Source organism: Aspergillus tubingensis (assembly GCF_013340325.1).
Source record: "Aspergillus tubingensis WU-2223L DNA, scaffold_7, whole genome shotgun sequence".
In the NCBI taxonomy this organism is placed as follows: domain Eukaryota; kingdom Fungi; phylum Ascomycota; class Eurotiomycetes; order Eurotiales; family Aspergillaceae; genus Aspergillus; species Aspergillus tubingensis.
This window is the reverse complement of record NW_023336281.1, coordinates 867357-891745: the sequence shown is the minus strand read 5'-3', so window position 1 is coordinate 891745 and position 24389 is coordinate 867357. Positions and strand designations below refer to the sequence as shown.

The window sequence follows — 24389 nt, the reverse complement described above, 5'->3', positions numbered from 1 at the left end:
ACCCCATTACCCATTATGACAAGTAGAACCACCAACTAGTGGATGAATTATTGAGGAACAAGCAACACAACGGCAGAAACTATCGAATCTTGTCTTAAATTTATGGAAATGACAATTGCTTTTTCCATTCTTTTTTCTGCTGATTATTTCCCCTTCCCGTTGCGGATGGATTGGGTGGTGGGGAGGAGGATTTCCTAGTTTAGTGTCTGGGCTCCACCCCACCCATCCTTCCCCCCCACCAGATACTTACTGGATTAGGACTAGTTGCCAGTGGTGGTGGATGGGTGCCAAGGGGAAGGGAAGAGGGGATTACCAGTTCGTATGGTATTTATAGTATCGAATTCGCCAGAATTGCCTCGAAGTGTGTAATTGGGGAATTATGTATGTATCAGATAGTTGGAGATGCCAATGCTGGGCAATTAACAAACCAATCCAACAAAGGAGAGAGTTTTGGGATGATAATGGATGGTGGAGGGTGTATCATCACTACTACTTACTGGACTAAAAGTACTACAAGGTATAGACGCACGAGCAAATTCCCCGAGTGGCTTCCTTTCCGATGATCACTTCTACCCTTCCATCAGGGATAGGAATTGATGGACCGGACTATCAATTACTTGTGGGTGTGTATACTTGGGATATCACCTTGAATTATTCTACAGTATAATCTTCCTTTTTCAAAGGGAAATAAGACAATCGGTATTGTCCAGCGCCCCGCCGAGGCTGAGAGATTGTCGTCATCCGGTCCGCCCGCCCAGAAAAGTGAACCCGCCCGCTTGCGTCTTCGCGACTTTCTTTCTCTCTCTGTCCGTGTCTTTATCGCATGTACTCAGATACTAATTAATATATTAACTCCCCCATCGTCTCCGCTGTTCCCGGACTGTCCCTTGCCCTGCTCGTTTTTCTCCACCTCTCCTCCATCCCCCATCCTATCCCTCCCTCCTCTACTCTCCTACTCTCCCCTCCCTCTTCCTCTTTCTTATCAACTGCTTATCATGCCACTCACCATCCTCTCTCAAACACAACTCCGCTCTCTCCTCCTGTCGCTCTCGCGCGACCAGATTATCGACCTCCAGCAGAACCTTTCCAATGCTCTGAGGGACTACTCCACCGGTAGCCAAGAAAAGGGCTGTGCGGCCGCCTACCAGCCCACGCGCACGGCCATTACCCGTCAGAATGGTTGCACCACTCTGTTCATGCCCGCCAGCACGGGCAACACCCTGGGCATGAAGATGATCTCCTTACAAGATAATGGTCAGGCCGGCTGCTCCGTCGATCCTGCTTTAGACTTGTCCTCCACAGCCTCCCGGACTTCCTCCTCCAGCCGAGTCAACCAGCGCAAGTCCATGTCCTCCATCTCCTCCGAAGGCAGTGAACAATCCATGTCCTCCCAAGAGGACGACGACCATACCTCCTCATCTCCCTCCTCCAGCAGCAAATCCCTGACCCCCGGCTGCGTGAACCAACAACCCATCGACACCGGTTTGTCCAACACCATGGGGGCCTGGCCCGCCGCCGGCTCCCGCGATACCTCCCCGCAAGGGACGGTGACACTGATCGACGAGACGAGCTTACCCTTTGGACTGATCAACGCCCACGAACTCACCCCCTTCCGCACTGCCCTGACCGCCACCATGACCCTCAACAAACGCAAGCGCGTGCGGACCGTGGTGGTATTCGGAGCGGGCAAGCAGGCATACTGGCACATTCGGCTGGCGCTGATCCTGCGTGGAGAGGGCATCAAACGAGTGTATATTATCAACCGATCCTTTGACCGTGCTGCCCAGCTGCTGCGTGATATCTACAGCCCCGAGAACGCCAGCTGGCGCGGCGATGTGAAATTCTCCGCTGTCAGCACGGACTTTGTGGAGTACGACCGCATCCTGCACGATGCGCTGCTCAAGGCAGATGCGATTTTCTGCTGTACGCCCTCGACGGAACCCCTCTTCCCTGCACACATCCTCACGTCGCGCGACGGACGCCGAAAGGGCCGTCTGATCAGCGCGATTGGATCATACCGGCCACACATGACGGAGCTGCCACCTGAGTTGCTGCGCGACGAGGTGACGGTGCACAGCTCGCATCGGCATTTCCACAAGCATGTGCGACGTAGTGGCGTGGTGGTGGTGGACAGTTTGGATGCAGCGCTGAAGGAAGCCGGCGAGATTGTGCAGGCGGGCATTCGGCCACATCAGGTGGTGGAATTGGGAGAGCTGCTGATTGTTCGGGATGCGTCGCGCGGGGAGGGCGACAACAGTGAGGATGGCAAGAGTCTTCGGGACTGGGTGGAGCGCGGCAATGTGATCTTCAAGAGCGTGGGGATGGGCTTGATGGATCTGGTGACGGGCGGCGATCTGGTGCGGCTGGCGCGGGAGAAGGGAGTGGGCACGACACTGGAGGAATTTTGATTGCTTGTCTTTCTTTTCATGTAGTAATTACTTGAAACTCACGATGCGGGCACCGGGAAGGAGGTAATTGCTGGACTATGATATCCATATTCAATACAATCATTCATTCTATCTTTATTCTATCCTATTGTTCATCCTCTTCCTTGAATGCTCATAATAATATCAAGTAAATTAGAAGTAAATCAGAGAAAATAGGGTAAGGAATGGACTCCCAGCCAATCAACTCTCCCAATTTCAACTAATTTGCTGACCGCCCGGAACATGACATCAACCATCGTCTCTCTTTTCTTTTCTTTGAGCTTCATTTCTTGTTCTGCTTCATCTGCCTCAGCTCACTGCAACTTCTGCATCTCTCGTGCTGCCGCGGGGATCCATTGGCACCCCAGGAACATGTGGCCACCCAGTCGGACAGCACCCGAACTGGGCTGATCTATTTCCTGCAGCGCCGGTGAAAGCAAAAGTGAGTTTCCTGCAGGCGCCGCGCGATCGTCAAAAACCCAGTGAGGGGCAACTGCGCATCATCCCACACAAGCTCATTCTTTGCCCCCCACTGTGTAGATACTACGATTTACTAGTGACTATTTACTCTTTCTTCTTCCCTGCCTCTTGCTTTCTCTTCCTGCTTTCTCTTCACTCCACTTTCCTGCTCAAAGTCAGGTCCAGTCAGCAACTATGCGCCATCACGTGTGCCATCTGCCCAACGGGCTGAGCTTCACAGTCTCCCCCGTCTTCGGTGGCTTCACCTTCAAATCCAACGATGTCAACTCCAGCCAGTCCATCGTGCCTCCTGGCTGGAGTATCGTTCTCGCGACAAACCGTCCAGACCCCGACACCACAGACACCAACGATGAAGAGCGTGGTCGAACTCGCGGGACTGGCGATGATGAGCAACGTGCCCGCCTAACTCGTTTCACCACCCCCACCCTGCGCGATGACTCCCTCTACATCTCCTACATTGTCGACCCACCCAGCAGTGACTACAAGCCGGTCAGCTCCCCCACTCGCCAGATCGCCATGATGCTCTGGGTCACGCTGTGGTGGTACTTCCACGAACCCCAGCCCGACCGTCGTCTGCAGACTGACGCCTCCGCCAATACCCCGCCTTCTGGCCAGCCCAGAGGTGACTGGCGCGTTAACATCAAGCGCGAAGGCTTCTTCAAGGGTCGCACGCTGCTACAGAAACTCGAGCGCATGGGCCTCATTGCCTCCGAGGACTCGTCCGTTGGCGCTGAGCCCTATGACCCGCAATCCTGGGCCAACATGTTCGTCAGCCGTCGCAGCTTCTGGCAGATCGACCCCCGGCTGTTCGTCTTCACCATGAGCCCGCAGGCCATCCCCCAGTCGGTGTCCGGCTCCCCGTTTGTCCAGCGCGTGGCCTCGCCGTCGCACGAGAGCTTCAACCTCGCTCACACAGCCGGCCAAGATGTCGCACATTACGTCCCCAACGAGGGTCCCTTTGCTTCTACCAGCCATCTACCCACATACTTCCCTCCACCCCCTACCCAATACACCTTCACCAACGGCATCCGACACCCCATCCGCCCCAAACCCCCACACCAGGGCGACGTCTTCTACATCCGTTACATCCCCAGCGTGCAACAGTACCTCTCCTTCCGCATCCCCTACATCCCCCCATCTCAGAAAAACCCCGCCCCACGCCCCAACAACCCCACGCCCAGCCAGTCCGCAAGCCACTCCACCAGCAGTCTCGACCAGCCCTTAACCGCAGGGCCGTCGGACCTCGACCTGCTGCACAAATGGATGAACGACCCCCGCGTCAACGCCTCCTGGGGCGAAGCTGGTCCCATCGAACATCAGGAGAAATTTCTGCGCACCAACCTCAGCAGCAAGCACAGTTTCCCCGTTATCGGCTGCTGGGATGGCAAGCCATTCGGCTACTTCGAGCTGTACTGGGTGAAGGAAGACCGGCTGGGGCCGTTGATTGGCGGCGCCGACAACTATGATCGAGGTATTCACCTGTTAATTGGCGAGCAGGAGTACCGTGGTCCCCACCGCGTGCAGATCTGGCTGAGTGCATTGGTGCATTACTGCTTTTTGGCGGATTCGAGAACCCAAACGGTTATGTTGGAGCCGAGGGTGGATAACTTCAAGTATGTCCCCACTATTCTACCATCACTCAATGGAGGAAGATGCAGGTAGAGATACTAACGAGTGAATAGGTTGATTACGTACCTCCAAGAAGCAGGCTTCTACAAGGAAGGCGAGGTTTCGTTCCCACATAAACAGTCGGCTTTGATGAAGATTAAGCGAGATACCTGGGAGTGTCCTGCTATTTAGTTTCCGATTACTCAAGAGGTGTTAGTTAAAGAATGGTGGTTACGACAAAGGTTAGATAATTCAACAGAATCAGGATTGATGTATCGTCAATACTAATCAGCCAGCAGGAACCGTGTTGCATACACAAAGAGAAAAAAATCAGTTAAGAGTAAGATACTCTATGTAGTGAAAAAGAAAGGAAACCGAGATGGGGTGCAGAGCGGGAGTTGTATAGACGATCACTTGTACTACCTTTTCTAGAAGCAACTCTTCTCTTCTTTCCAACGGTGTTTGGCATTTGCATCTAATTAGGGTTATGGTTATGGTATGGTTATGGATATGGTTGCGATGTGGATCATCTACCTCTACTTGATCTTACTACTGTGGTGGATTCCTGCAGAAATCGAATGATTCTCTCTTATGTACTGTAAAAGCCTACAAGAGATAAAATATTTTGAAATCCTGAGCTGAGTTAATTGAGAGTTGCTAGAATATGGGCAGTGAGTCAAGTGTTTGAAAGGAGGATGGAAGTCAGTTTCTTTTACTACTACTGTGCCATCAACGGAAGGAGAGGTGTGGTGCGGTGACCCACGGGCGAGCCGGCCACCTTTCTTTCTCCTATCAAGCAGGCAATTTGACCATCCAAATAATGATAACATGACCATTCAACATAAATCGAATAAATACTCGTATATTCATAAACCAAGCATAACCACATACCACATAACCAGAGAAGCAGTATAATTCCCGGAACATCATCACCGTATACCCCACTCACCCTATAGTCATAAGAGAAAAGAATCACAGGAAGAACCCAATCAGAGAAAAATGAATAGAAGAAGCTAATACCCCCACATATCCCCGTCATCCCTGACCAAATCATCCTCATTCAACACTTTCAACCCGCTCTCCTTCTCCGCCCTTCGTCTTTGCCTCTTCGTAATCATCGAGCTGGGTGTCAACGGCGTCACCGGCGTAAATGGCATGTACGGACTATACGGCGTCGGCATGCCCGTCCTCGGCCCATTCAGCTGTTTCATCGGCCTCTCCAGCACCGTGAGTTTCGTGGCTGGCGCGCTCTGTAGCGGGTAAGCATCACGGAAGGGTAGCGATGATGATGGACTGCGTCCGTGGTGGGTTGTGTTGCTCCCCGTCGGCGTGGTTAGGGTTAGGGGAGGAGGAACGGGCCCGCGGGGGGATCTTTCTTTGGCGCGGGGTGGCTCGAGACGGGGAGTTGGGAGGGGAGGAGGTTGGGTGTTGATTTGGGGTAGGGATGGTTGTTGCTGCTTTTGTGCAGTCATTGCAGGTGTTGCTACTGGGAGAGGAGGTGCAGGGGGTCGGGGTGGAGGATTGTAGTGTCTTGGGGTTAAGGGGGGTTGATCGGCCTGGTAGGATGGGGAGGCGACAGGGGAGGAGATCGAGAGTTTGCGAAGAGGGAAGGGTCGTGGAGAACGCAGTTTGCTGCTGTTGCTGCTTGATGATTGCTGCTGGTTCTGCGACTTGAGGTTGAACAGCGAAAGGGAGGAGATGCGGGATAGCCGGCCGCTGGACCGCGGGCTCAGTGGGGAGTTGTTGGAGGAGACGTGAGAGGAGCGATCTGTGAATGGATTCGTGGGGATGCTGTCTGGAGAGGGGATCTCTTTCTCTGCTGCTGCTTCTGCTACAGCTTCGTCTCCATCGGAGGAGTCCTGGTTGGCACCCCGAGCTGCGGCGGCAGCTTCTTTCTGTGCGTCATGCTCCATCACGGCGGCATAGAGCATCTCCAAGTCCTCCTGAGCACGCTGGCGGTCAGTTGCTACGACGGATTCGTCGATCGTGGCGACGCTGGTGGTGGTCCCTGAGGCGTGGGAGCGAGAGCCCTTGCCGAGGCTACTCCAGGACCGGCTGAAGCTTCGAGGGCCCGGGCTGGGCAGGTTGACGGAGATCGGGGTGACGGGACTGGGGTCCATGCTGGGAGGTGGCTTCACAGGCTTCATCATCTCGACGTGGAGCGAGTAGTTGGAGGAGAGGACGGCTCGTCGCAGACGGCGGCCCACGAAGAGGAGCAGCGAAAGAAGTACAGCAACGAAGATCACGTATGCACCGACGATGCCTCCGATCTGGATGGCCAGGAGCGACTCGTCCACGGCTGGAGTGATGGGATAGCTGTTTCGACGGACAGGGTTCAACTGCTCCTTTGATACTGAGCCAGCAGTAATGAGGCGGGGAAGGAGCGCAAAGAATAGCAGATAGGGCATTATTTGAGGCCGAGATGAAGCTTTGTGACTGCAGACAAGGTGACGATTAAGTAGCACCTGCAGACATATCGAATCTGGTCTGGAGGCTGCAAATCCTTGCGCAATGGAAGAGACATGATGGAGGAAAAGAGGGGAGGAGCGGTATATTGAGAGGCCTGGGGGAGTTGATGTGATGGTGTGAAGAGGTGATCTGCTGCGACGGCCGTCCCTCGTCGGTCGTTGGTCAATTTACGCGCCGGCCCTGCATGCACGGCACACTCCATCACATCGGGCGGTTGACTACTGGCAGTTATGCTCGAATCAATTCCCGCTAATTTAGCGCTTTGTGACAGACGGTAGCGGCATGTATTGGATAGGGTTTGTCTGTGCCCGGAGCAAACTACAGGGTCTGTTTCAAGCACATCCCGCTGTATGCAAGCATCACTGCTGTCGAGTCACAGCTTGAACCAAGTCCGAGTCATTTCCGCTGACTACCTTATCAGACAAGCTGCTTTGAGAACGGATTCTAGCAAACCTAAAAGCCCTTGCTAAATGCAAATAATCACCACTCGATGGTTGGTTGTCGGTTTGATCAGCCCGTGGACGTGCGAATTGCAACGGCAGCTTCATGTTGCTGACGAGATGTTCTCCACTAAGTAATTTCTGAAGTTGCTCTGACTGGTAAAAAGGATATTACAAACGTCGCCATTGGTACTTTCGTGTTTTGTATTGAAGCCGAGTGGGCTACTGGTCTTGCGACATGTTGAACGCATGTTTCAGTCAACCAGATGTATAGTATGGGGGTCACTGTCGTGTAGATGAGCCCTAAGAGCGCAGTTTTAGTATGCTCTTAGTCAGAAGTTAACAGAGACCCTCGTGAGTGATGATAGACCAAGATTGAGAACGAGGTTATCGACCTACTGAGAGTTCTAAGGACTGGTCTTGTGGTCTTGTCTCTCACTTTCTTTCTCCTCCCTCCCCTCGCACACTATCCCCCCTAAGACCCGTGGATACCATCTATTCTCAAAACATGCTTCTGATAGTATTGAAAGCTGGAAAAGCAGTCATCAAAGGCTCTAAGTCTAGTCTCGACAGTTGAGCATGAGCAACAACAACTCACCACATTTGGTACTGACCGATCATGTCCAGCGGGACCAGGCGAGGTCAATTGGCGGAAGCTATGATGGCGATAAATGAAGTCACATAGCCTATATCTATCGTTTGGGGCAGCATCATCATACGCGTTGGTCCTACTCAAGCCAATTTCTATGCTCAGCTCATATTGGGAAGGCGCAACTTGCTGGCTACTCCCCATGATGGTCAGTAATGTGCGTTTTGTGCATACTTATCCGTGACAGGGACAAATTTCTCTTCTCCATCATATTATCGTTGGCGCACATCGCTGAAACATAGCCACACACTCTTTCGAGATCAATATCCATAATACCTAAAGAACATACTGTCCTAGCGCTAGTCAAAGAGGTACTTACCATTCACCCAGCAACACAATTACCGAGACCTACCTGAGCAGCATCATCCCCATCACTCATTCCGATATGGCCCAAGCAGCAGAACCCCAAGGCCATTTCAATACCTCCTGGTCCGACTTCACAACACCACTAAACCGAAACACATCACTACTCAAGCGGTCGTTCGAGACCAACACCACAATCACAAAGCGCGCACTGGCCAACTCGCCGCGGAGAAGCACACGCGATGAGCTGGGCGCCGTACTACTAATGATATTCATCATGTTCTGCTACGCTAGCGCTTGGTATGGAATGAAGTTGCCTTTGCATCGGGTACTCCGCACACCAGAGGGAATATACCATTCGACGAGGGAAGACTGGTTTAGAGATGCTCTCCTCGTCTCAACAGTCGCACTCGTATGCAGCTTTGCTTCTTGGCTACTGGGACTTTATCTTAGACATCACGCGATGCAGTCCTGGTGGTATGGTCAAATATTATTGGTACTGAGGATTCTCGAGACAGCGATTGATGTGTTGTTGGCGATCGTCTGGATTTTTGGGTTGTACACGGTGTGGCGCTTGAGGTACAGGTTAAGAAATTGGCGCTGCCGCCGCCTTTGAAGACTTGGGTTGGATGGGGTCGTTGACGATGATGCTGTGATGACATTTATAAGTAGCAGTCTTGTAGTAAGTGTTGAGACGGGGACTTTGATGCTTGGTATTGGTTGAATCGTGGGATATTGTTAGCTGGAATGGATAACGTCGCGTTAGATAGATACCTTGTCTTTTGGTCATAGGAATCATTCATAGTATCTATTATGCAGGTAGTATCATACACAGCGCATCGTCTTTATTATATACAAGGCCGGCCCCTGACTGTCTATTCCTTCTTCGAGAACAGATCGCGCCAGAATTCTTTGAACCCATAGCCCTTTGCCTGATCCTCCTCATATACACGCACCTTACTCGATGTGCTCAGAGACTCCAAGATGTTCGCCGCTTGAGGCCCCGAGTTCCTTGGACGAGCTCGTTCAGTTGCACGCCGCTTGATTTCCTCCGCCAAGCTTGGAGCCACTTCCGCATAACATGCAGCTAGCTCACGCTCAAGGTTGAGGTATGGCTTCTGTGCCACCGGAGGAGCCTGAAGATTGTAAGTCCGAGTAAGTGCATTGAGATTCTTGATTGTCAGTTCAAGAAACGAACGCTCCGTGTTCATATATTGCGGATCACGCAGAGGCGTAACATAGGGCACAGGCTCTTTATCCTCTTGCGGCTCTGATACCGCACTATCAGAGCTCTGCGTAGCTCCGTCTGAAGAGTCCAGCCCTCCAGCATCACTCGCACTATCGCTCTCGCGGAACATCTTCTCTATCTTGGCCCTTTCTGCCAGTCGAGCCTCCGCTGCGGCATATGCATCTGCCCGTCTCATCTGCACATCCAGAGACCCTCCTTCGCTGGCGATCAGCCGGGCTGCATGTCGTCGCCACTCTGCCCTTAGACGTGACCGGAACCGATCAACCTCCCTAGCTAGGTCCTGTTGTTTCTCGATCCACGGCGGCACGATCTCCTGCTTCTGGATCATCTTGTTCATGAAGTACTCGGTCGTATCGATGAACGGACTATTGGCTCGGTGATCCGTCTCCGTATTCACACCCTTGCCCCTCTTTATCCTGTTGAACTGACCACGCGCCATCGCATCCTCGATCCGCTCGTTCGCAAGCGCCGATAACCCCTGCAGCGTGGCCGGCATAGGTCGTGCCCCGGGGGAGAACCGTTCCCGCATCTCTCGGCGCATAGCTTCGCGTTCATCCTCGGAGATCCCCTCACTCTGGCTCAGAGAATATGTTGCCGTGCGCTCTCGGGCTTTCGCTAGACGCACGCCAGTGGAATCTTTGGGCTTCGGGCTGATTCGCATGTCGACCGGGTTTGGCTGGGGGATCTTGTATGGTGTGCGTATGCGTTTCTTGGAGTCGTCCAACATTCGTAATGTGATGTCGTGGGTGGTTTCTGTTCCGGTCCATGCCTGGGCGCTTGCGATGTCTCGTGTTCCTTGACCTGCGCTTGACTGAGACTTGTCAGTAACCGATTGCCATCAAAACTGCGATACGTGTATAGCAAGCATACCGGCATATCAACGATAGAGTGCGCGGCCGCGTACTCATTCTTGAAAGCTGCCGCCGCCACCCTCTCCTCCAGCTGTTGCTTCAGCTCGTCCGAGAACCCCGCCTGTTGCATGTTCCTCTGCGCGGACCGACCTCCTTCCAGCATAGCCTGCTCTGTCATTTCCGACAGTCGCCGCGCCATAGCCCCTTGTTCTTCATCATCTTTCTTCCCTTCCTGTGCCCTTGTATCCTCATGTTGTTCTTCCGATTTCGAACCTGCCGCAGTTCGCCGCACGCTCCCAACAGAGAAGCATCTCGATGAGGGTATAACCTGACGTTTCGGCGCACATACCGGAGCGACCGTATTAGTGTAAAAAGCGCTCACATGCCTTCTGCTCATTTCTGTCTCCGATCAGCGTTTCAAAAGCAATCTTCCAATATAGTAAAAGCTGAAGAAGCAGAGGCAAACCAGGTTAGTTATCAGCGTGAACTCGCCGCGGTGATTACATCAGCCAGACAACTTCCGCGGCGGGCAAATCGCCGAAAAAGTCTTGGCACCTCCGAAGCCTTCAGTCAACTTTTGGTTTGTCCGCATCGTCACTCGGCTGCCGTTGTCGCTATCTCCCCCCCTCCCTTCCTTGTACCTTTTTGTTTTTGAGAGAATTTAAAGATACCAATTGCAACCATGCCCGCGAAAGCTGTCTCTACCCGCCTTAACCCGGTCCGTCTGCAGTCCATCCCTCACCTGCGCGTCCGGCGTCCGAACACCAATGAGCCGAATACCTGCGTTGCGGTGATGTCGTCTATGCTGAGTGAGTTATGCAACATTCCCTACGGAGATCGGTGTGGTTTAAAGCATATGGCTAATATTATATGAACTCGATCAGGCTGCTGGGCATCCCAGGGCTACACCCACGAGGGATGCGCCGTTCTCGAACAACAATTGAGATCTTGCATGGATGCTCCTGTACGTTCCCTCCACTCTTTACCACTCTTTTCCGCTGGAAATATCTCGATGTTGGATCATAATATGGATTCTGGACCGTGCTAACCATACCTTTTCCACCACATAGAAACCCAAGTCCCAGAAGCGCAACCCCATCAACTACCACCTCATGAGAATGTTCCCCAAGGTCGTCGGTCCCAAGAAGAAGGACGGTGTGTTGGGTTAAATTGCCAAACCATATATACACTACATTATTTGCGTGTGATTCAATACCATATTTCGAGCGGTTGCATACGGGCATATGATTTACCTACTACCTACCGTCGTCGAACTCTCGCTCTTTGTCTTGTCTGGCCTGATATGATGGATGAGTAGACGGTGGGGTGGTATGGAAGTGAAGAATTTCTTCGCGGAGGGGAGAGAGAGAAAATTGTTTTTATTATTTGGAGTTTTGGGTTTGTAATATCGACTACCTACCGCATCAGTTTTGATTCTGTGTTGAGGGTAGGCGGGAGGGTTCGTTTTTTTTTGTATATTATTATGTGGATGTTGTATGTTATCAATCATTTTCGAGGTTATTTTGGTGGTATCGTATAATGCTCGGTAGTTTTGACTATTGGGGTTGCAGAATAATAATGAAGTAAAACAGGATGATCATAAACTATATACTAGAATAGCTACCGGAAAGAAAACATAGAACCTACGCAACAGACTCAAACTTCAAGACCAGCTTCTCTCCCTTCGGCTTGACAGTATACGCATCAATAGCCTCAATATCCTCTTCATCAATGATAGCCGTCGTATAATTGGTATAGATCGCCGCGACTACCAATTTCATCTCTGTAGAATAACTGGTCAGCTTCATCTCATCAACCACTCCATAAACGGTATACATACCCTGCAAAGCCAAATTACTTCCCACGCACATTCTCCCCCCACTCCCAAACGCCCAAAACCAGCGTCTTCTTTCCTCCAACTCCTCCGACGAATTACAATCCTTCAGCCACCGCTTCGGCTGCCACGTCTCCGGCTCCGGAAAGACCTCCGGGTTGCGATGAAGCGAGTACGCCTGCGCACTGACCCGCGTGTTTCCGGGGATATCGCTATACCCGACTAGTGTGCATCCGGAGGACGGGGTGACTCGGGGCTGGATACCGGGGATTGGCGCATGCAGGCGTAGGGTCTCTGTTACGATAGCGTCGAGGAGGAGTAAAGAGTCGATGGATTTGGGGGTGGGGAGGTCTCGAGAGGATGATGGACGGGGGTACAGGATCTTAGGTTCTAGGGTGTGAAGCTCCTTGCGGAGAGAGGACTGGAGGTCCGGGTGCTTGGAGAGTTCCCAGAAGAGGTAGGTCAGGGCTACGGCGCTGGTTTCGTGGCCGGCTGTGAGGTGGTCGTAGAGTTCGCAGGCGATGTCGAGGCGTTGTTGCTCGATGAGCTTGGAGTAGGACGATGATTCTTTGGGCGGGAGCTGTTTGGATATGCTTTGTTTGAGTTGCTTGTAGACCATGGGTTCTGTGTTGAGCTGGGTCGAGGTGAGGCATTCGTCTGCTTTGTCGCAGAAGGATAGACCCCAGGCGTCGAGGACTTCGTTAGCTTCGTCGCACCATTTGGGGATTAAGCGGAGGCCGAGACGCTTGGCCCATGAGACGAGGTTGGGGACTTCTTGGTGGTAAAATTCGAAGGGCTTCCTGCTTTGGTAAAGGCGGAGAGTCTTGCGGCGGAAAGCTTCGTCTTGAAGGAAGTTGGTCCCGTTGGCTAGGCCGTAGAGATAGGCGGAGACGAAGTCCATTGTGATGCCCTGGTCGAGGTCGTGCATTTCAATGGGCGAGCCTGAGGAGGCGGCATCTTGGATGATGGGGAGGAGGCGATCAAGCAGGATTGTCTCGGAGATGAGGTGGATATGGGGTGAGGACTGCAAGAATGACTTGCTGTATATGTTGGACAGCATCCTTTTGCGGGTGGAGTGGGATTTGTTGTTTGTCATGGTGAACATGCTAACGGTTCTACCATTATGCAGATTACACATGTCAGTATAGTCGTCGCATGCAGTCGCTGTAGGGGCTACGCTTACCCAAAAGAGCCAAAGACACGAGGGTACCATTCGTGTTTCTCATACCCACCCGTGTAGATAGACTTGATGCCCCCATCGACGCAGTTGACGGAAACTTCCGATGGTGCAAGCCGGACAATAGGTCCTAGTCTTTCATGTGCGGATTGGATGGTCCGGTTATTCTGTGCCCTATACCGTCTCCAGATAATCCATACCGGCGAGATTGGAGCTGACCAGTGTGCATTGGGTATCTTCGACAATGGGGAGAGAAAGACTGGGTATATAATCAGTTTGTATGCCAGTAGTAGGATACAAAAGCTGGTTGCCGCGAGAGTAACGGCAGAGACCGCCATGTTGCCTAGTGCGTCAAGATATGATTGTTTGAGCTGATGCACAAGTGGAGGATGTAAATATCCTCAACGCCGAGCTGAAAGATTCCGAAATCCACAAGATGTCATATGAGCAACAAAGTAAGTTTCGGACAACTCCGCAATCCCAATGCCTGGCGTACCAGGCAAATGGTCAATAAAGAGCTACTATAAAGGAGCCACAGGACTAGGGTAGAGGTGTACGCCACGCAGAGGAGGAACAAGCACCAGAATAGATGGAAGAGGCATACCGAAGCCCTGGATAGGCCCAGATATATAGCCGAAGAGCCTGAGTCACCGAATGATGGGGTAACATCGTCTATCTCCAGCTTCTCCAACTCCTCATGAAGATAATTGGCTTCCACCACTCAGAAAGTCTGGATTGCCGATAAGTACCAAAGGAAGAGCCGAGGAGCCGATAAGATAAGTACCGGATGACATAAGGCTCTCCAGCCACTGTTCCTCCACCATCCACATCAAATATTCTGTGCCATCTACCACAGCATAGCTTCTAGAATTCATATTTGGGGTGTCAACTTTTCACTGGCCTATTCCCAGGCTTAGCGAACATATATACAACAAAGAATGTTGATACACAGGTCACGTTGATGGCCTCACGCACTCTGCAGATTACCGCGGCGATAGATCGGACGGGGCGCACAATGTCTTGAATCGCCATGGCGAATCCTTCATGCCACCACCACCACCTCGCCTTTCCTAGAGCATTCCCTTGTTGTTGTTTAGATCACTAAATGTGTGAATCTTCCTTTACATTCTCGTGAATCTTAGCAACTCACTTAACTGACACGTGTGACGCCAGAGATTTTTACGTCATCCCTGTGAATCATCTACTTGAGCATATAAGACAGTCTTAATCTGACATCCTGACCCTCAACATGCTTGCTCAGCTTCCTCCAGAAATCATACAGCTTATTGCAAGCTATTTGCCATCTGCCAGCGCGTTGGTGAACCTATCAATGACCTGTTGGCGTTTGCGACATGTTGTCGGTGCTCAAGACTGGCGCATATTTAGAACCTTTGTTGAGACCAAGTTCCCTGGAGTGGAAACTCCCGAAACCTGGAGAGAAGCAGCCCAGGCACTCACATCTCGGTCTAGAGCATTAGACAAACATGCAGTTATCGGTAGATTCGTCGTTCCAGCCGCAGAAGCAGTCAAGGTCGGATCCCATAGTTCCACACGAGGGGACAACCCTACTCATGGATATCGCCCTGCTCTGGACTCGTATGAAGTCTGGAATAGCCCTTCGTGGAATGATCGAAAGGAGGTCCTTGCATGGGGCGCGGCAGACGAACTAGTTCTGCGCATTGCCGAACCTGGTCCCAATTCGAAAGGGAAATGGGTTGTCTTCAACGATCTCGACGACATCAGCAGCCATGATGACATATGTGGTGTCCATCTTCTACGTCCTGAGCACCCTTCCAAGGACCCCGAGACTGAACATATAGTCGTTGCACGAGTGCGCGGAGAGCTTTTCCATCTCTCGATCGACCCTAATAGCGCGTCTCATGTATACAAGCAGCGGTTCATGACCTCCGGACTAGGCATTGAGCGAACAGATATGAGTGACGGAAAGGACCCAATCTTATCTGCCCATCTGAGCGACGGGTCGATATCTTTCTTCACTACCACTTCGGGAGAAGAGATAGTCCAGCCATTCGCTCGTCTCAATGCCGACACTGGCGACGATTCAAGCATAAGTTCTCGCCACACGTACCACAAGTTCCTTTCACCTACACTCTTCGCAGTCGGCACAGGAAGCGCCCACGAAGCGGTGATTATCTCCACCATTACACCGCAAGGTCTATCACCCATTCGTGAGCTCGATGCGGAGTTAGTGGACTTCGAGCGAGTCAATCTTCATAGGCCCATCAGACCCAATGTCAACGCCATTTCTCCCCTAGATCCCACCGGCCAAGTCTTCCTCGCAGCCTGGGGCGATAGAGCCGTCAGGTACAATCACATCCACTCCCATCATTCCACCCTTATGCTAACAAGCTCAGACTGCACGACCTCCGTTCAAACGACGAATACGAAAAGGTTTACCGTGATACCACAGACCAAAACCCCATCTACTGTGTCCACCCCTTCGGACACGACCGCTTCGTCGTCGGCTCCGGCGGTGACGCTCTAGTCAAGATCTTTGACCTGCGTATGCCAAAGAACGAAACATACAGCTACCGCGATGCCCGCCCTTCTCAAACCCTTCCCAACAACAACAAACCAATCGTAAACAGCCTCTCAAACCTCTCCCTCACTTCCACCAACAATAGCATCACCTTTCCCCGCAAAGACATCTCCATCTTCCTCTCCGCCCACCCACCATCTAGCCGCACCCAAGGCCGTCGCCGCCACAACACCCGTTCCTACCGCGGCGCAATCTACAGCATGAGTTCTCCCTCCCCCTCTTCACCAACCATCTACACCGGTGTCGCGGACGGCGTCGTTCGCCTTGACTTCGCCTCCACGGATGACCTCTTCGGCCCTTGTCAGGACTGGTATCGGGACCCACTCCTGCTCTCTAACGACGTAGGTCTCGACAGCACTGTTGCGCACACCCGTGCCGCGGATAAAGTTCTTGAGTTATCGGGCTACGAGCGCCCTGAGGATACCACGTCTTCTATCACTTTGCGCAAGCAGCAGCCGTTTGGGTCCGTCGGGGTGGAGGATCGTCTTGCGGAGGAGGTTACGGGGTGGGATCGCAGGTGGGAGAGGTTGGAGAAGTCGGGGTCCTGGAGACGGGTTGATGATTTGGTTGAGTAGTTGGTGGTATGGAGAGGGTGTTGGGTAAAAAGTGAGAGGAAGGGACAATAGGGCTTGTCTATGGTGTGGTGTGTACTGAATGTTGTTTACCGGTGTTGGGTTGTTTGGAGACGTTTCAAAAGGCGACTGGTTTAACTAGATTCGCATGAGCTATGCATTTGGACTGGTTACGGGTCCTTCAGCTGGATTTGGGGACTGATTGCATGGCAGGATTCCAGGATAAATTTGAATTGAGCATAGCAAGAGGCTATTTACGACCTACCAGCATGTACGATTACTTCAAAGGCTAGGGTTAAAATTGAAAAGCAAGGATATCTGAATACATGTTTATAACATCTCTAAGATCTAGATGATGCAAGTAGATAGTACATACAGGTGAAGAAGCGTGAAGCAAAAAGCAAAAGAAAAGCTGCAAGAAAAGCAATCCGACCGGGCTCCAGTAGCGCCTTGCTGTAGAAAATGATTCAATGACCCATCTAGGCTGCATATAGGTCTATATGGATGGAATCATAAGCGAATAGAACTTTTTGAATACCCATTTTGTTTCGAGCATGTAAAAGCTGTAGGTATGCTTGAGTGGTCCCCTATATTAAGAGGCAAGACTGGTCTCCATCTCTAAGATAGTATCGCGGATCTAGTCATCGAACTTGAAAGACTTGCCGCCCGAGATGTCGATGGGACCACCACGGTAAGAGCCGCGCTTCTTCTTGTTCTTCTCCTTGGTGAAGCCCTTGCCGCGGGTGACCGACAGATCCTGCCAGGCCTTCTCGGCGTAGGCGTAGGGAACGTAGTCGTTCGAGAGGTAGTGGTCGGTGGGACCCTCGCTCAGCTGCGCCAGAGGAGTGGGGCGAGCACCGGTGTGCTTCTTCTTCTGGGGGGCGTTGCCGGGAGCAGGGCTGGCGCTGCTAGATGCGGAAGTCTGGGCAGACTGGGACTGCTCTTTGGCGGCAGAGTCGGAGTTGCTGACGGTTCCGGTGGTGTCGGAGTCGGAGGAGGAAGACGAGGAAGAGCCGCTGGAGCTAGAGTCGGACGGAGGCAGAGGGGTCTTGGTAGCAGCCTTCAGGGCCTTCTTGTCGGCCTTCTTGTCGTCCTCGTCGGAGGAAGAGTCAGAGTCCGAATCAGAGTCGGAGTCGGAATCAGACTCAGAAGAGGAGCTGGAGTCATCGCTAGAGGAGTCGGAGTCGGAGGACACTTCAGACTCGGAAGAGGAAGAGGAAGAGTCGGATTCAGAGTCAGAGGAGTCCGAGTCAGAAGACTCCTCCTTGGCGGAAGTCACCTTGGTCTTCTTCGACTTCGGGGCCTCGTCAGACTCAGATTCGGAATCAGACTCGGAGGAGCTGGACTCGGCCTTGCGCTTGGTGCCCTGGGACTTGGCAGCAGGGGCAGCGGGCTTCTTCTTCTCCTCCTCCTCGTCGGAGTCGCTGTCGCTGTCGGACTCGGACTTGTCGTTCATCTCGACATCAGAATCGCTGGACTCGTCGGAGCTGCTATCACTGCTCTCGCTATCGCTCTCGCTTCCACTCTCACTCTCACTGTCGCTCTCGCTGTCCGAAGAGCTAGAACCGGAGGACTTCTCGGAGGACTTTTCCCAAGACTGGTAGAGTTCGAGCAGGGACGGCACGTTCTTCGCATCAGAGTCGATCGACTTGCTGGAGAGTTCTTTGGTGAAAGCGTCCTTGGTCTTGGACAGACCAGATTCGCTCAGGAAAGCGCTGATCGCGGCGACGAGTTGAGCGGGAGGAGCAGGCTGGTTGATTCATGAACTTGGTCAGTATTGCCTATCTATACAGTAAGAATGTCGGTCGGTTTGCCTTACAGTCTCCTTGCTCTTGGACACCTTGGCGGGCTTCGCCTGCTTGGATTTCTGACCGGCCATGATGATTGTCTGGCACAAACGCTGCAAACTGTGAAAATGAAAAGATTGACTTGGATGTTTTCGAGTTTCCCTTTATCGGCGAAGGCAGAAAAAAAAAAGGAAGGAAAAAACAGCACAAAGACATCAAAGGCGGTCAGTCGGGCGCGGTCCGTGATTGCTCGGCTGACTTTTTACGTGGGGCTCACGTGATTATGGTTCCGTGAGACAATACGGTCACGTGCCAGGCACTGGAGATTCTGGACCAAAGGCTGGATTGATTCTCTCAAGTATACTCATTGATAATGAAGTCAAAGTCAAGTCGATGTATTGACTCGCCGGGAGGGTAAATCCTGATGTGCTAACCTTCCATATGGCTCCTCAGCGGCTCGTCCTGTGAACGGTATAATCCGCTGGTGGAAGCAATACCGAAACTACTACGTTGTCCGACACGGAATGCTCCCCGAATTGCCTGTAGAGATAGCTAAATCTTCTCAAGGAAATGGCCACCATCAGGTACTCCTACAACCATATGCAATGGCTCCCGGATAAAAATATGCCACTCCGGCTTCAAGTGTCTCTGAATGGCGCGAATTAGCATTGCCGCGCGCCCTTCGAAGTACCAGTGTCTCTCCATCTGCTTCAACAGGACACAATAGTACGCTAGCAATATAAGTGCGCCAGGGTGCCGTTGGTGGAGAAGAGCCATGTATTCTAGCGACACTTCCATGGGCCATATGCGGAGAACGTCCCAGGTAGTAAGTAGTCCGCGGTGGGCACGCACGTACGCAAATGATCGGCACAAAACAATGGCAGCCTCTTGATAAATGGCTGTCACATCTTCGGGCCAAACGAGAGTCGTCTCATTTGTATCGCCAGTGCTTTGTGTGGCGGTTGCCTTATTTGGGATCACTGACAAGAGAAGTGTCAAATATGAGGGTTCTGGGTCGTAACCCAAATCAATGTCCCAGGCCTCCGAAAGTGCTCTGACGGGTCCCTCGTTCAACTGCTCCCATACCTCACACAGCATAGAGCAACCAGCGCGAAGAAAGTATAGCCACTTGCAAAGAATGCTATCAGGCTCGGTGCCTTCGCCATCATTCCGATCCACTAGAAGCAACGAGTCCTCGCTCAAGTTTGAGTCTGAGCACCCAGGTTGATCAGCGGCAAAAGAATATACCACTAGCAGATATGCAAATACCAGAATGGCATGGCAATTGTCCGCCTTAGGATGCTTGATAGCGTACCGAAACTGCGGGAGAGCAATGCCCTGATGGTGGTAGGCTCTTAGAAGAAATGCCTTTTCCTGGTCCGCATGCCCAGAGCTCATGTGTGCTCTGTGCAAGCTTGTGCAGGCTAGCAGGCCATGCAGAAGGAACACATTCTGGTGTGCTAGCCCCGGGACAATCGAGCGCCATATCCTATCTGTTTCTTCGTTGGTGGTGAAACTATGGTATGTGTGTTGGAGGTAGTGGTCCAGAAGGGCAGAATCCATGGAGTCCAGGCCTGCATGGAGCTTATCTCCTATCAATTCATTATTCGACTTTGCGCCCACAGAAGTGAAATACCGTAGGTGATTGCCACGGAAGAAAGTCTGCAGGGGAACCGGACGCCAGTCTGTGGTGCAATCGCCTTTTCGTCCATGCACAGTCCTCCAGTGGGACTGCATGCGCTTGTTAGAAGCACATAGATACATGCAGCCAGCTGCCTGGCATCGAAGACCGGGCTCGACCGGTAGGTGCGGGACCGGAAACTTATCAGCACCACTGGGAGGTACGACGTCGTTTGGCTCTCTAAGGCACAAGCTGGCAACGTAATGAGAATACTTCCGCCGGCGGCCACGGAGGATTCGATGAATCTCTTTCAGATGACGCAAGATCCCATGAGGCTGGACGGCATATCGGCAGGTACTGCAAATGACAACCTCGTAATCCGGAAGATAGTGCAGCAGCTGGGACGGGTCAGGGTCATCCGGCTGAGACGGAGATACAATGTTTGCATCCAAGCCCATCTCGGCCACAGCTGTCACGAGCAACTAGCATGGAACGGCAGCGACGATTTTCCCCTGATCCTTTCATTCATGGCCTTCTTATAGATGACTGGCCGGTCCAGACTGGCGCCTCGAGATATCGACGGTGCCGTTCCCGCTATTCCCGAAGCGGAACATTGCTGCCTCATCCAACCCTAGAAGGATCATAGTGCAAAAGGCATGGATTGCATATCTCCGTTCCTAACACCGAGATATTGGGACATAAATATGGCTTCAGCCCGTCTCGTTACGAAAAGAGACCAAACTCATCCCTCCTATCCACAATCATGTCCTATTCACGCAGTATCCTCATCACCGGAGGTACCGCCGGTCTAGGCTACTACTGCACCATAGAACTCGCGCGCCAGTTCCCCAACTATCAAGTAATAATCGCATCTCGATCCGACTCTCAAGATGCCACCGGCTCTATCAACAAACTCCTGGGCCAAAACAACGTCAACTACCTCCGACTCGACCTCTCCGACCTATCCCAGATCCGATCCTTCGTCCAACAATGGGAAACCAACAAATACCCTCCCATCCAGTACCTCCTCCTCAACGCAGGCCTACAGTTCCCCGGACCCGTCGAATACACAGTAGATGGATACGAAAAAACCTTCGCGATCAACCACATCGGCCACGCCCTATTATTCTCACTGCTGGTCCCCCACCTCGCCCACACCGCAAGGATAGTAGTTACCTCCAGCGGCACACACGATCCCGCACAAAAGACCGGCCTGCCCGACGCAAAGTACACCAGTGCGGAGGAGCTCGCTCATCCGACCAAAATCACAGCCCAGAATCCCGGCCGCCAGCGTTACTCAACCAGCAAGCTTGCAAACGTTCTTTGGGTGTACGCGCTGCATCGGCGTCTCAATGAGTCGAAAGATGCAAGGATTAATTCGTGGACCGTTGTTGCGTTTGATCCTGGTCTTATGCCTGGGACTGGGCTGGTCCGTGAAGCGAACCCAGTCGTGCGCTTTCTCTGGCATGTGATTCTCCCTCGCGTCATTCCGCTTCTGCGTGTGTTGCTGGGAACACCGAATATCAGGTTGCCACAGGTGTCGGGGGCTACGTTGGCTTGGTTGGCTAGTGGTAAGGAGGCTTTGTTGAGTAGTGGGGTTTATTATGAGGGGAGGGAGCAGATCCGCTCGAGTGAGGAGAGTTATAATCTGAGCAAGCAGGATGACTTGTGGGATTGGACTGTAAGGAATGTTGCCTCTACGAAAGAAGAAGTCGCGCGATTTTCGTTGACGGATTAGTCTATATGTGTGTTGGGCTTGGTTTGTCTTCTGGTTTCACTGTTGGTGTGGGGGTTGTAATCTGATACTTGCTTCTTGGATCTCAGTGTCTACGCTTTGACTATTCCAATAAATCTTTCCTCTTATATTACCCTTACCATGAACGTAATTTGACTGGATTCCGTTCAATCAACACTAAGGTACATCGATGTAATGTGCGACATTGCGAAATTAATCTCACCACACAGTACACGTGCCCTAGACGGTAAGCTCCGAGGTGCGACTTCGGAGATTTTCTATTCCCGCGTGAAGACAATGACCAAAATCTTTAGGAACTCCGTGTTATAAGGAACGAGTGGAGGCTTATCTTCAGTCTGTTTACGGTTCCCAGTAAGGGAATAGGAAATACGCAGGCAAAGTAAGCTGCATGCCTGTCCGTGCGACGAACCCAAACGTAATACATTAAACACGTCAATCACTGCCACATTCTGTTCAAAGATCTTTACTGTGATGTGCGGGCAGTTTCAATGCTTAGAACATAATAACCTCCGTTTTGTTCGTTAGCGGGTGGACAACTGCCTCTGCAGTTCGGGTTGCGTACCACGGGTAAGTGCATTACCTGTAACTAGTCGTTACTCTAACTTAAAATGAACCTTATATGTATACTTACGATCTATTTAGTCATGTGGTGTTCCTTAGATTCTGCCTATATCATAGCACGAAAGATTTCTTTGCTGATTCTTCTCCATTGGGGTTCAGAATGCAGCTGCCGAGATGTCTCATATCGAGAGCCCTGGCACTGCCCGTGCCGAACTTCCTCGTCAATTCTCTTTTTTGTCAACCTTGGCCTTGGGATACAGCATTACCAACTCATGGGCTGGTTACGCGGGTATCCTATCGATACCTTTGGTGATGGGAGGGAGCCCAACGGCTTTCTTTGGCCTTGTTGTTGCTTCGATAGCTTGTTGTTTTATCAGTAAACCCGCCCTGCCCTATTAATGAGAAAGGCATTAATATCCTGTCCGTCCATAGCTGCTGGCCTTGCGGAGTTGGCGTCTGCATTTCCCACTAGCGGAGGGCCATTCCATTTTGCTTTCATGGCTTCGGCGCCCAAGCACCGTGCCGTGGTTTCCTTCGTTGTTGGCTGGTTGACTATGATTTCCTGGTGCACGGTGTCTACATCCAACGGAATAGTCTGTGGTAAGTCGTCCCTCCTTCCTTCACATGAATTCTTCTAGGTATGATCGCTGAAAAATCTGTTGAGAAGCACAAATGATCAGTGGTCTGGTGACTGTCCACCATCCAAGCTTCACAGAAGCTGCCTGGACAATCTACCTCATCTATCTTCTGATCGTTCTCCTCTCAACTATGGTTGTGTGTTTTCTGCCTCGTGTTATTCCTTTAATAGAGGACTCTATCCTCACCTTAAGCTTGCTCACATTCAGTGCCAGTTTCATAACGGTGTTAGCAATGCAAGATCACAAACAGTCCGCGCACACTATATCCTTTGTCTATGAAAATAATACAGGCTGGAGTGACGGGACAGCCTTCATGATAGGAGCTGGGACTTGCATGTACGCATACATAACAGTCGATAGCATTACCCAGATAGCCGATGTGAGTTTCTCTGCTGCCATATGGCTACGTTCTGCAGCTCGCTGCTAACGGTTGGTCATCGAAAAGGAAGTCCCAGAGCCAGGTCGCAATATCCCCCGGGCGATGATGTCTACCGTGCTGACTGGCATGGTAACCTGTATTCCATACTCAATCACCATTCTTTTCTGCACAAACGATCTTAGTGCCGTTGCATCTTCTTCAATCCCCATCTATACGGCATACTTGCAAGCAACATCCAGTGCAGCTGTGGCCACTCTTTTCACTGCATGGGTTATATTCTTCTATTGCGCGGCCGAATTTTCTTGTATACTGACAGCGGGACGACTTGCATACACGTTTGCCCGAGCTGGCGGTCTTCCTTATTCCTCATTCTTCGTTAGGATCACGAACGAGATGCCGTTGAACGCCACACTGGGTTGTTGTGTGTTCATCTGCCTATACGGACTGATATACATTGGCTCAGCATCAGCATTCAACAGCCTTATATCGATAGTCATTATTGCACTTAACATTTGCTATGTTATCCCGCAAGGAATTGTGCTGCTTCGTGGACGTGAAGCTGTGCTTCCGAGAAGAACTTTCGCATTGGGAAAGTACATTGGACCCTTCTGCAATGCGGTTGCTGTTCTCTGGGTGGCAGTCATATTGGTGTTCTTTTGTCTTCCTCTCCGATTACCTACCACGGTGCACGACATGAATTATGTGAGTGTAGTACTCGCAGGGTTTGTTGCTTTGATTGCTCTTGGGTGGTGGGGAGGAAAGAGGAGGACGTTCACCGGTCCGGTATGTAATTCTTAGTTCCTTCTCCGTTCATGTAGTGGGTTTAGTCCGCTGACAAACTTCGTTGTTGCTCTACCACAGGAAATTGAATTTCTTCATGACGGACAGACTGGGATGGCACGAGTGCCTGATGAGTGAAATAGTGTAACTGAGCTGTATAAGGAAGACTGTATAATACCAGCCTGTTGTTAGAGAGCCAATCTATATACAGAATTGCAGTGATATTCGATCTCCTGTGCTTGCTACCAT

The 24389-nt window shown here is 51.7% G+C and overlaps 10 protein-coding genes across 10 annotated transcripts; 5 read left to right on the top strand and 5 right to left on the bottom strand.

Annotated features, from left to right (window-relative positions):
- Positions 1-995: 995 nt before the first annotated feature.
- AtWU_05266 (putative proline utilization protein PrnX-like) lies at positions 996-2408 on the top strand (the record flags this gene model as incomplete). Its single annotated transcript, XM_035500376.1, has 1 exon — positions 996-2408. The coding sequence occupies one exon, from the start codon at positions 996-998 to the stop codon at positions 2406-2408; it is 1413 nt and encodes a 470-aa protein (XP_035356269.1).
- A 672-nt stretch (positions 2409-3080) lies between these two features.
- AtWU_05265 (GNAT family N-acetyltransferase) lies at positions 3081-4706 on the top strand (the record flags this gene model as incomplete). Its single annotated transcript, XM_035500375.1, has 2 exons — positions 3081-4519; positions 4589-4706. The coding sequence occupies 2 exons, from the start codon at positions 3081-3083 to the stop codon at positions 4704-4706; spliced, it is 1557 nt and encodes a 518-aa protein (XP_035356268.1).
- An 821-nt stretch (positions 4707-5527) lies between these two features.
- On the bottom strand, positions 5528-6922 carry AtWU_05264 (uncharacterized protein; the record flags this gene model as incomplete). The annotated part of the gene is made up of 1 exon (XM_035500374.1): positions 5528-6922. One exon carries the CDS (start codon positions 6920-6922, stop codon positions 5528-5530), a length of 1395 nt encoding a protein of 464 aa, XP_035356267.1.
- A 2328-nt stretch (positions 6923-9250) lies between these two features.
- AtWU_05263 (DnaJ family domain-containing protein) lies at positions 9251-10653 on the bottom strand (the record flags this gene model as incomplete). Its single annotated transcript, XM_035500373.1, has 2 exons — positions 9251-10435; positions 10495-10653. The coding sequence occupies 2 exons, from the start codon at positions 10651-10653 to the stop codon at positions 9251-9253; spliced, it is 1344 nt and encodes a 447-aa protein (XP_035356266.1).
- Positions 10654-11157: 504 nt separating this feature from the next.
- AtWU_05262 (mitochondrial 37S ribosomal protein mS37) lies at positions 11158-11644 on the top strand (the record flags this gene model as incomplete). The annotated part of the gene is made up of 3 exons (XM_035500372.1): positions 11158-11284; positions 11360-11439; positions 11546-11644. The coding sequence occupies 3 exons, from the start codon at positions 11158-11160 to the stop codon at positions 11642-11644; spliced, it is 306 nt and encodes a 101-aa protein (XP_035356265.1).
- A 474-nt stretch (positions 11645-12118) lies between these two features.
- AtWU_05261 (cytochrome P450) lies at positions 12119-13824 on the bottom strand (the record flags this gene model as incomplete). Its single annotated transcript, XM_035500371.1, has 3 exons — positions 12119-12258; positions 12316-13424; positions 13493-13824. 3 exons carry the CDS (start codon positions 13822-13824, stop codon positions 12119-12121), a joined length of 1581 nt encoding a protein of 526 aa, XP_035356264.1.
- A 911-nt stretch (positions 13825-14735) lies between these two features.
- On the top strand, positions 14736-16621 carry AtWU_05260 (F-box/WD repeat-containing protein; the record flags this gene model as incomplete). The annotated part of the gene is made up of 2 exons (XM_035500370.1): positions 14736-15811; positions 15862-16621. 2 exons carry the CDS (start codon positions 14736-14738, stop codon positions 16619-16621), a joined length of 1836 nt encoding a protein of 611 aa, XP_035356263.1.
- Positions 16622-17255: 634 nt separating this feature from the next.
- On the bottom strand, positions 17256-18497 carry AtWU_05259 (nucleolar and coiled-body phosphoprotein 1 family protein; the record flags this gene model as incomplete). Its single annotated transcript, XM_035500369.1, has 2 exons — positions 17256-18368; positions 18438-18497. 2 exons carry the CDS (start codon positions 18495-18497, stop codon positions 17256-17258), a joined length of 1173 nt encoding a protein of 390 aa, XP_035356262.1.
- Positions 18498-18957: 460 nt separating this feature from the next.
- Positions 18958-20484, bottom strand: AtWU_05258 (Yip1 domain family protein; the record flags this gene model as incomplete). The annotated part of the gene is made up of 1 exon (XM_035500368.1): positions 18958-20484. The coding sequence occupies one exon, from the start codon at positions 20482-20484 to the stop codon at positions 18958-18960; it is 1527 nt and encodes a 508-aa protein (XP_035356261.1).
- Positions 20485-20789: 305 nt separating this feature from the next.
- Positions 20790-21764, top strand: AtWU_05257 (short-chain dehydrogenase; the record flags this gene model as incomplete). Its single annotated transcript, XM_035500367.1, has 1 exon — positions 20790-21764. The coding sequence occupies one exon, from the start codon at positions 20790-20792 to the stop codon at positions 21762-21764; it is 975 nt and encodes a 324-aa protein (XP_035356260.1).
- Positions 21765-24389: the final 2625 nt, after the last annotated feature.